Raw genomic sequence first — 11605 nt, forward strand, 5'->3', positions numbered from 1 at the left:
CGAGACCCGGCAGCGAGTCGATCCATTTGTAATTTCCATTGCGCGTAACATTTTCCACATGTCGTTCGATTGAAGCGTGCGATTGAATCGTTCGACGACCGATGCCTTCATTACGAAATAGGTCGAATAGTGATTGATATTATGTTTCTTCAAGAGTTTCTGCACGTTGGCGTTGTAAAATTTTTTTCCCTTGTCAGTCTGCAGATTGTTTGGACATCTTCCGCCGTCTCGAATTATTTTTGCAATCGCCGTAGTAACCTCGGGTCCGCTCTTGGCCTTGAGCGGTACGGCTCATGCGTGCTTGTTCAGCACGTCGATAACGGTTAGTATGTAGTGGTAGCCTCTGTTGAATCGCGTGTATGGACGCATCTCGACCACATCCGCCTGCCACATGTCATCCGCGCACTATGACGCGTCTTCGCGAAAAATGTCTTTTCGCAGGAGCGTGTAATTCTTCCACCAGCCGCCGTTTCAGCTGATTGCTTCTTACTAGCCATGACGATGGCGCGCAACTGACGCAGAGATCAGATGCACGTTCTTATCTATTGGCGATGATTCGCAATTACATCTTGAATCATCTTTCGAAGTTTGTTTAGGGTAATTTGCACGTTATTCTGAAATGCGGCCATCTTTCTCTCGATTTCATCCTGCCGATCTTTCAAAATTTGCACGCTCTGCTGCACGTAACGTTTATTGGCGGCATCGCCATCATCTACAGGCGGCGCTATCCGTCGAATCTTGCGCGATTTTGCGTCAAAGTCGGTGGCGACCATGCAAAGAGCGTTATCGTGCACGTAATTTCTGATTAATCCGCTCCATTGATAGTACGGTTCCGCACCGCCTCTTCCGAGCGATATACCAAACTTGTTGATCGGCATTTCGATGTTGATTGAACGGATCGCTGTCGCGCATTTTAATTTATAATAAGTCCAGCCTCGCGAAGTTCCTCGACAATCGACAAGATCTCGTTATCGTGACCGGTGTGACCCGCTAGGCGCGAAGCTTCGAGCAATCGGAGACGATCTACGAGCTCGTTGGAATCATCCCAATGAACATAGTTGATCTTGTTGTCGTTTAATGTCATGGCACGCGGTATACCTTTTCCAGGTTTTTTACCCGAAATCAACGGTGCGATTATTTCTGTGTACTTGTATCCCCTGTTGCCCTTTATTTGAGCGTGAGCATCATAATTGCGTTTATGAGCATTCGTCATTAACAGAATGCTCTTGTACCCTTGCATATCATCCTCCATGTAGATATCGACATCGTGATATTTTTTAAAGATCAACTCGTAAAAACCGCGTGTGCCATTGTATCGCATGCCGTCGATAATTATGTTGTCCACGTTGTCCACGTCAAAACGTTTATTACCGAGCATCATTCAATCGTTGCTGAAATAAATGCCGTACACGGTGTCTATACCGCTTTCTTCATCGCCGCTCAGAACTGCCCCGACGTACTTTTGGTTCAATGGACCCAATTTATCTCGCAACGTTTCTTGACCCTCAGGTGTTTGCAACTTCTGTCGAACGGACGTCACGAGTGGGCAGGGTTCAAAATAATGCATTACTTTTTGTAATGTATTACGGTTTCATTAAAGATTATTTTTTTAATAACCAATACGAAGGTTTTCAATTACGCAATACTTTTTAAATAATTAGTGCGATTTTTTTCATTACGCATTACTTTTCAAATAATCAATGCGGTTTTTTCCATTACGCATTACTTTTTAAATAATTCATGCAATTTTTTTCATTACGCATTACTTTTTAAATAATTAATGCGATTTTTTTCATTACGCATTACTTTTTAAATAATTAATGCGATTTTTTTCATTACGCATTACTTTTTAAATAATCAATGCGATTTTTTTCCTTACGCATTACTTTTCAAATAATCAATGCGGTTTTGTTTATTACGCATTACTTTTTAAATAAATCAATGCAATTTTTTTCATTACGCATTACTTTTTAAATAATTAATGCGATTTTTTTTATTACGCATTATTTTTTAAATAATCAATGCGATTTTTTTATTACGCATTACTTTTTAAATAATCAATGCGATTTTGTTTATTACGCATTACTTTTTAAATAAATCAATGCGATTTTGTTTATTACGCATTACTTTTTAAATAAATCAATGCGATTTTTTTCATTACGCATTATTTTTTAAATAATTAATGCGGTTTTTCCATTTCGGATTATTTTTTTAATAATTAATAAGTAAAGAATAAATTACTTTTTAAAAAATTAATAAGCAACTCATTATTTTTTAATTTGAATTTTTATTACGCCCAGTTACATTTGCGTTACAGCATATATCGTAATTATTGTGGTTATGATGACTCTTTTCAGCCATTCTTCCAACAAATTATTATATATTTATAAATTATTTATTGAAATAATTTCTTTAATTTTTGTATGTTTTACTACTTCACCCAAGTATGTTCAATCAGGATTCTTATATATTTGCTAAAAAATAATAATAAAAATAAAATTTTGATTAATGGTTTAATTGAATACAATCAATATACATTGCACAAGTATATATATTTTTGACGTAGAACTACGTCTTTCCTGACAGTGGGTAGGAGGTAATATTGGGAGCATCGGTGACGGTGGACGTGGACGGGGACGGGGGACGGGGGACGGGGATGGGGTGGAGACGGTGGACGGGGACGAGGGACGGGGGACGGGAGACGAATGCAACGGCAACAAATGCAACAAAAACACGTCACACTTTGAACGTTTATATCTTCGGAACTAATAATCGTAAAGTAATGATTAATACGTCATTAGATAGCTTATATAGTCCCATTTCCTCTCGAAAGTATTGAAAGTCTCAAAAAGCTTCCTCAATGAAGAAGCCAAACAATTATCTATCTATATAAAATAGAATGTCTGTATGTCTGTTTGATCTTTATACACTCTTAAACTATTTGACCGATCTGGACCAACTTTTACATAGTTATTCTTTACATCCTTGCGCAAAACATAGGCTACGGAACTTAGATATATTTCATTTACCGATCAGCGATTTTATCCCTTGCTTTTCCCGCGCGTTTTTTTAGAAATTTTGAGATTGCTCGCTCGCGATGTATACAAAACCTCGATATTTCACTTATAACCGATTACCGATTTCATCCCTTGGTTTTTCCGGGCGTTTTTTTCGGGAATTTCGAGATTGCTTGCTCAAACAAGAAGAAACTTGAACATTGCTTTCTCATTATTTTACTTTGCTTATAAAGTTTCCTCTATAAGCGAAAAAAATGATGAGGAAACAAGTTTTAGATAAAAATTTAGAAATGCCACAAAAAAGCGGCAGTTTACTTTAAAGTAAATATAGTAAAACATTTCTTGTTATACTGCTAAAAAATTTTTAATTTGAAAGAAGAACTAATCAACCAAATTTTAAAGAATTATATATGAAAAAATTGCAAATATAATAAATATAAGCAAAAAAAAATCAAATTGGCACAGTAACAATTACTGTCCTGCCGCAATCAACAACGTAGAACTACGTCAACTGTCCTTACTTCATGTTAAAGTATACAGCAAAGGACAGTTGACGTAGGGCTACGTCAACACGAAGTAGTGACAGTTAATGCAACAAAGACATCGCACGATTAATTAAGGATGGATCGCGGATCCTTCACATTAAAATTTGACAGTGTTAAAACTGCAAAAAAATTTATGTGCGGCTAATCTTTAATATGGGACAGTAAACTCTTGATAAGGACACAAAAGTAGTGTCGAAACGTCGAATGAATTAATGTAATACTACGATATTAAACGTCAGTCAAATAATGGTCAAATAATCACTCTTGTTATTTTATTTAAATTACGCTTTATCAAACACACGGTATGAAGTTAAATTTTACACATCATAAATATTTAATGGGTATGATATACATTATAATAATCAATATTTTTATTACACGTTATATTTTGCGTATTACTATTGTATTGAGAATGCGATTATCCATCCAATTTTTTTTTACATTTTATTGTTATTTATTATTAGTATTAATTATTTTTTATTTTTATTCTCATGTTCGGTACCAAAACATACTTACGGTACCAAAACATACTACGGTACCAAACAGTTCATACTTTACAAACGTTTTCCGAATCGATGGATAATTTTCCAACATATCGAGTTGGATTTCTTTACTTTTTAAATAACGCGTTACTTCTGCTGTTAATTCTCCCTGAGATAGAGATGGTTGGAACTCATCGATTGTCAAATTGGTGTGTCCAAATTCAAAATCGTCGTCATAGTTCTGATCGACAGAGCTTTGTACTTCTTGTGACGATTCTCGAGATACTGCTACAAGAAAGCGTTCATGAATATTTTTTTGCACATCTCGTGAATACGGTACTAGCCAACGACCTTTGAATTGGGGATGAGAAATAGCAGCTATGACTGCATCGATATCGGGTTTTGAAAAATCGAAAATTTTCTCAAAACGACGATCAACACCATCAATAATTGCTTCAATCATTGGTTTACAGTCAATAATATTGTTACGCTCCGTTCGTTATTCGTGTCGCGCGCACTCACGAACGCGTCCGCGTACTTCCGGGATCGCAGAAATAACCACTCTCGTAATACAAAAAGGAACTCGGGTTTATTCAAGCTCAGAACGGAATACAAGAAAGTTCTGGGAAACCGGACCGAACGATTCGAGTCACCAGATCAATCTGACAGGCGGTAATTAATTCAATAATTCTATGCGTCCCCGTTGTCAAGGGACGCGCTTCGGCTTGAAACTTCTGCGGAGCGAAGCCAATTTCAGCCCACGAGAACGAACGTCTCGGCACGGGCGAGCGGGCGTAACAATATCTTCATTAATGGTTAACATATTCATTTGATGCTTTAAAGATACCAATGTCGGAAGAAGAATACCGTAATAGCAGTTATCAGCTTGTAAACGATCAATAGCATTTGCGAGAGGAGCAGCACATCGCACGTATTCTTCCAAATATTGAAAATCTAAGTCATTCAAGGGTTTTTTGAATTTAATTGAATCGTTATTCAATAGCTTCTCTTTCACAGTCAATAATTTTTTGATACAATCATAACTCGAGTTCCAGCGAGTTACGACTGGTCGTTGAAGTGCAATGCCAAAGTATGCCTTCAAATTTTCATTAAATTTCGGAGAACGCAACGACTTCCATATTGCTGTGCATTTGTGCATGACATTATTATGCTTTGAATTTAATCGTTTACAATTTTTTATAGCTTTCAAAACATCAGTTTTAGCTATAAGGTTTAATGTGTGGCTAGCACATCTGATATGCCGAGGTAATTTTGCGTCACACTCATTGCTAAATTCATTGTCAATTTGAATACAATTTTCATCAGAATCGACATCCTCGTCAAATATGCTAACGTCAAAAGCATCATCGTTATTTTCGTACTCATCTTGAGAATCATCTACAATAAAAAAAAAGAAAACACTTGGAATAACTATATTCAAGAACTGTAAGACGTAAAAGCCAATTAGCCAAGTTGAAGAAAGAGAAATTTCTTATTTTTTACTTACTACTAGAAGGGTCATTCGGAATTACAATACCGAATTCTTTGAAAGCCTTAATAAAATTAGATCCGTTATCGGTAACGGTCGCTCTTATTGTCTCAGGCGTTAACTTGAATGAAACATGAATTTTTGACAACAGATCTGCAATAGCATCAAAACAGTGGGTTCCGAGGAATCTCTTGCATGCAAGTGCAGCCGACTTTCTTTCCAATGTTTCAGGATGTATCTGTACAAGTAAAGTTAAATTGTTGTATTGATTCAATATCAAAACACAGGAAATGCGGACTACAAGCATATTTACTAGAGTAAATGTGAGACGTATAATTTTTTTCTTGAGACACTAATAATTTAAATGAATGATAAAGCGTGCTTATGAATTTGAAGGAAATATGTATGAAATGCAAGAAATAAAAATAATAAATTTTTTTAGTTATGTATTAGCAGTATTCGTGCATAGAAAAATTCAACCATTCAACTATGTGTATATATAGATATATATGTATATATACGTTTCAAAAATTACAAAAAAAAAGTTTTTACAGTTTACAAGATTTAACCTTCTTATTAACCAAAGGCTCGAAATGAATCGATGTGAGCTTCGTGGGGGAACAGCCAATCGGAGGGCCTTGTGTAACTATGTGAGTGCAGCGCGCATGTGTGGTGTGTTGAGTCCCCTACCAATGTTCGGACTAATACCGTATCAATTAAGATTTACCAGCGAAAAAAATCAGTAAAAATTTGGAAAATAAACAAAAGTAAATGTTAATATAATGTTTTATTTGTTAATGCATATCACATTTTAAAGACAAAATAATTTAAAGTTAACACTTTCGAGGTTAGGTTGTCAACGGTAAGTATACATACACGGTCAAGAGTAATTATAAATATTGTAATACTAACGTTATTTTTTTTCATTTATGAGTATTTAGGTTGAAAAAGTAGTTGATGTGTTATGTAGATAAAAAAAGGAAGAAAAATGCGAAAGGAAATGCATCGACAAAAAAGAGGACCCGCAATAAAAACTCAGAGGAAAATAACATATTAATTTGGTTTCACACACAGCCTGCAAACATACCAGATGTGTTACGCCACATAATAAAAGAACATTTACAAATGATGATCCGGAAAATGGAAAAAATTGTCGAAAAATTCGTCGTACAAAAACAATAAAACGTGATAATTTTGTGGAGCCTAAAAAAAGAGATCGAATCTCTCCGCGAAAGTCTTCAAAATGTAAACAAACTTTCACGTCTGACAGCCGTGACAAATCAAAGACAATTAATTCAAGAAGAAACATTACACCAAATGATGAAGATGATGAACAATCATCATTGGACAGTGATACATTTGATTTACCGTGGGATTATTCTTCAGAGGATGAAGAAATACTTACTAAAACGAAGAACTCTGTTTTATGGGCCACAAAAATAAAAAATTACAACATTGCACCTTTTTTACCATAAAGAGGACCGAAGCATAACTTACCAGCAGGTTCAACACCTAAAGATTATTTTTAATTATTTATTAACAAAGAATTTTATGAGAAAATCGCCATAACCATGGAAACAATAAACATGCATTTATTTACAACGTATAGCTGATAGAGCTGATAAGAAGTGGAACCCAGTTATTTCAACAGAGATTCAGGCGTATATTGGTATCTTAATTTATTTAGGTATCGTCAATTTGCCTCAGATACAAATGTATTTTTTTAGTGATATAGTGCAGTGCCGACTCGTGGCCAAAACCATGACATTCCAAAGATTTATGTTATTGGTAAATACATTCACTTATGTGATGAAAAACAGCGTGCCAAAGAGCATGACAGAGCAACGACGGATATTTTAAAGATACAAGGTAAAAACAGATTTAGACATAACAAATATAAGTTCATAGAATACTTTCAACCTGGCTGTGACTTGTCGGTTGACGAAGCGATGATAACTTTCAAAGGATGGTTGAGTATCAAACAGTACATGCCTGCGAAACCGGACAAATGGGGGATAAAAGCGAGGACTATTGCAGAGAGCTTATTTGGGTATGTATTACGGACAAAAATTTATCTAGGCAAAAAGGAAAATATAAATAAAGAGTATCTCCTCGGTGAACAAGTTGTGCTAGACTTGTCAGAATCTTTGCCTAGAACAATCGTTATGTTTATTTTGATAATTTTTTTACGTCTGTCCGTTTTATGAAACTTCCTGGATAAAGGTACTTACGAACGTGGTACGGTTCGGCCTAATAGAGTAGATTGGCCTACTGAATTTAAAAAACCAGTTAGATTGAAACTTAAACTAGGTGAGTTACGTGCAAAGGCAGCATAACCAATTTATTGCCACTGTTTGGTATGACAAACGAGACGTATTAATATTATCAACAAACTGTGATCCGACCAAAGAAGTAATACGAACCGAAAGGCGACAAAGAAACAGTGAAAAAATTATCGTAAAATGTCCACTGTCAGTTGAAAAATACACAAGAGGAATAGGTGGCGTTGACTTGAGCGATCAGAAACGCTCTTACTACAAAGTAGGAAGACTTAGCAAAAAATGGTGGAAATACGTATTTCACTACGTGATTGATATTTGTATCATAAATGTCTTCGAATTGTACTCATTGGAAAATTCACCAGATCGATCCAAATCACTCAATCATCTACAATTTCGGCAACAATGAATAAAAAAAACTCATTGGCAATTTTTGTTCACGTAAGAGACTAATGTCAGAAATTATCCGACCGAGGATTGATGTAGAGCATGTTAGTGGAACAGCAAAGCTGTGCAAACAATATAATAAAGAAGGGAGAAGATCAGACAGTTGATTAAATATTCGAACAAAATGGCATTACAAGCAGTGTCTGGTAGCGCTTTGTAAGTTTAAATGTTTCATGAAATTTCGCAATAATAATAACAATGAGGATTGGAATAATAATTAGAACTTTTTAAAGTAAATTTTTGTAGGTAAATGAAAATTATAAATTGAATTATATTTATTTAAAAAAAGGTATAATGCACAATTTAATGTTAAATCATGAAAAAAATGAAGTTTACGAATGTATTTGTAAATGTGTTAAAATAAACAAAAATATTTTTAACGTTTTGCACTAAAATAAAACATTTCGAAAGTTTAGCGGTAAGTATAATTCAAATTTGCTATTTGGCGCCAATGACGGGAATGATACGGCACTGCGTACCACTGCCCCTCCACAGCTCACTATCGTGCGGTTCGAAAGTGGAGAGAACATTGGTAAATAAGAGGGTTAAGATAAATTTAAATTATTATATACGATTATTCCTAATTTGTCGCAATGTATTTTATGATAAACATCCAGTTATGTAATTGAAAAAGTAATTTGACTGTACGTGCCCCGAATTTATTTCTCTATAATTTTATATTTCAAATAAGATTATATTGAATTGTATATATCATATCAATGAAATTGTTTACCCAACTAGCTGTGACACCTAGATATCTGCGTGATCCTCCTGTCCATACATCAGCCGTAGTACAAACAAAACCACCACCATTGATCACCGAACTCATTGCGTCACCAATTTCTTGTAACATCTCCTTAAAACTTCTGTCGACTCTTTTTGCCAAAGAGTAACATGTCAAGTGCTTCAACCGAGTATCACCTCTCTTTATTTTGAAATCTGTAAAGCAAATAGGTGATAAGTTGGGCTGACAAAATCAGAATTTTGCGGCAGTCTTCAGTTTATTAAAAATATTATAACTGTATAATTATACGTACCATTAAAAATTTTTCTGAAAGACGGATCTTCAACCGCTCTGAATGGTATCATATACTTTAATACAAAATTTGTGATATTTTGCTCAAATTCTTCTTGATTTAAAACACACGACCAGCGCTTTCTATCAATAACGGAAGTATTTTCCACACCATGTCGCTTTTGTTTTGCATATTCTAAATACTCATTATAAACATTTGCATGTTTTCTCTAGAAAAAATAAATAAAATATTAAATAAAATTGATAATAAGGAAATATACTGATATACTTTTTTAATTGTTTTTAATTGGCAATAGCTATGAGATTTTTTTAAAGTTGCAATAAACTTTTTTTTACAATAATTCGTAATATAAATATTAATTCTGATAATTAACTATAAGTCATCGATATTATTTTAATTTGCAAGAAGTAGGGAGTTTTTGGATTTATTTTAATACTATAGATTATTTGGTGAATTTTATAAAATTATTTTTCAAATAAAAAAAAACCGTTGCATAAAATAATTCAAAAAATTAAGGAGAAAATAAAAAAATTGAGAAATTTGATCATAAAAATTTGGTCATGGAGATTATTTGGAAGAAAATTGTTTGGTTCAACAACACATTGCTAAAAAATGCTATAGCAGAATCCCAAAAGAGTGAAGCCACTTTTCGTTATTGGTGTAAAGACGTCACGTGATTAAAAATCGAATCAAAAAATAAAAATTGTTTATTTTCAGTTATTTATTTTAAATTATGCATTAGAATTAATTTAATTTACCTTCAAATGCGTTGTAAAGTTAGAAGTAATTCTAAATTTTCCTTTAAGTGCTCTTGTAGGATTACAAAATTGACATACAGCAACAACATCTCCTGTTACTGTACTTGATTTTGACTTGTCAACCTTAAAGTACGTTCCATCAAGACATGTTGATTTATTGATGGCAGCTAACATCTTTTGTTCTTCAGTTATATTAATCTCTATATTATCGTCATCACTTGCATCGGAATTTTCCTTACTGTTATTTTCCTCTTCATCAGTACTTGAGATAGAAGATGTAATTGAAATTTGACTAAGAGTTCTTTGTAACTTCACATTTTGATTTTTTTTATTTAAAATCACAGAAGCTAATTTCTCTGTTCTTATCTTTTTGCGAATTGGAGAGTTTGTTGAGTCCATGTTAAATCTAAAAAATAATCATAAAAATCTTCCGATAAATAGCTCGAAAAAAAACATTGATCCAAGTAGATCTAATACCTGATTAGATCTAGTTAGATTCAATTTTTCCCAAATTTTAAATCTAACAGAATCAAACTAGATCTTAAAAGATCCAATTATATCTATTTAAGTATATTATTATTATTATTATTTTTATTTATAAACAAACTGCAATAATAGTTAAGGCTCCTGGGTAGTCACTGCAGCCATATTGAATTTCTTGCTATCGAGGCGAGAAATTACCCTATTTTATGTTGCGGTATTTTCCAAAATAAAAAGATATTTCAATAAAAAATTACTATAGATCGTTTCAGCACACTTCTAAAATTGACCGGATACTATCCTTTTCCCTCGACAATAAACAAACAGCCATAAAACGAAGCCTAAACATACGGAAAAACAAGTCGTTTTCGACTATCGAAAGGAGTGGAGAATGTTCCTTCTGCATATGTATTTCTTGCAAATCTTACCATACGGTCAATTTTACGAGTTTCACGAATACGTTAAACGTTATAGCACAAGTACAGAGCGAATAATAAAGAAATTTAACGCAACGCAAAATAGGTTGTCAACATGTCACAAGATAGAATTCTCCATTGGAGAGAGTGAGAGGAGAGAGTTCTTATTTCTGCCGCGACGGTATGGCGCCACCGTCAACGCAGAGTTCTCGGCTCAGGGACCAGGAGCCTTAAATTGAAGTTAACAAATTTTACAATAATTAAAAATTGAATTGGAAAATTAAAAGCATAATGTGAATTTTTTCCTTAAATTATTAATAATGAAAATATTTAACTTGTCAAAAAATGATAATATCTATCACAAAGATTAAATTTGTTTGGCGAATATTAATGCAAAAAGAATTAATCACAAAATGAATTGAGTATTGTTTCAATTAAATTAACAAAGTTATTTCAAAAAATGAATCTGTATTATTGTGTGGGTAATCCGACAAAGAATTGTACAACTTGAATAATTATTCTCCTTCATGATACAATCAAAATATAACAAAAATTTATCTTTTCTTTTTATGTTATCTGATTGTTGAATGAAATTGTATTATTATCGATATATTCCAATAATCACTGTTATATAATTCTTTAAATCACTAATGAT

The 11605-nt window shown here is 33.5% G+C and overlaps 1 protein-coding gene across 1 annotated transcript; it reads right to left on the reverse strand.

Annotated features, from left to right (window-relative positions):
- Positions 1-1381: 1381 nt before the first annotated feature.
- LOC139812103 (uncharacterized) lies at positions 1382-11180 on the reverse strand. The gene is made up of 6 exons (XM_071776727.1): positions 10055-11180; positions 9297-9504; positions 8993-9198; positions 5552-5771; positions 5108-5442; positions 1382-1522 (listed from the first exon to the last, which is right to left on the reverse strand). Exons 1-6 carry the CDS (start codon positions 10451-10453, stop codon positions 1382-1384), a joined length of 1509 nt encoding a protein of 502 aa, XP_071632828.1. The 5' UTR covers positions 10454-11180.
- Between the last annotated feature and the right edge of the window lie 425 nt (positions 11181-11605).

The sequence above is a fragment of the Temnothorax longispinosus genome, chromosome 4 (genome assembly GCF_030848805.1).
Source record: "Temnothorax longispinosus isolate EJ_2023e chromosome 4, Tlon_JGU_v1, whole genome shotgun sequence".
NCBI lineage: Eukaryota > Metazoa > Arthropoda > Insecta > Hymenoptera > Formicidae > Temnothorax > Temnothorax longispinosus.

What these genes read in the sequence shown, in the direction of transcription:
- LOC139812103 (XM_071776727.1), bottom strand. Translation starts at nt 10,453, where the DNA reads ATGGACTCAACAAACTCTCCAATTCGCAAAAAGATAAGAACAGAGAAA. An exon ending in ACTTTACAACGCATTTGAAG is followed by an intron (nt 9,505 to 10,054) that starts GTAAATTAAATT and finishes TATTTTTTCTAG; the next exon opens with AGAAAACATGCAAATGTTTA. An exon ending in TTTCAGAAAAATTTTTAATG is followed by an intron (nt 9,199 to 9,296) that starts GTACGTATAATT and finishes TTTGCTTTACAG; the next exon opens with ATTTCAAAATAAAGAGAGGT.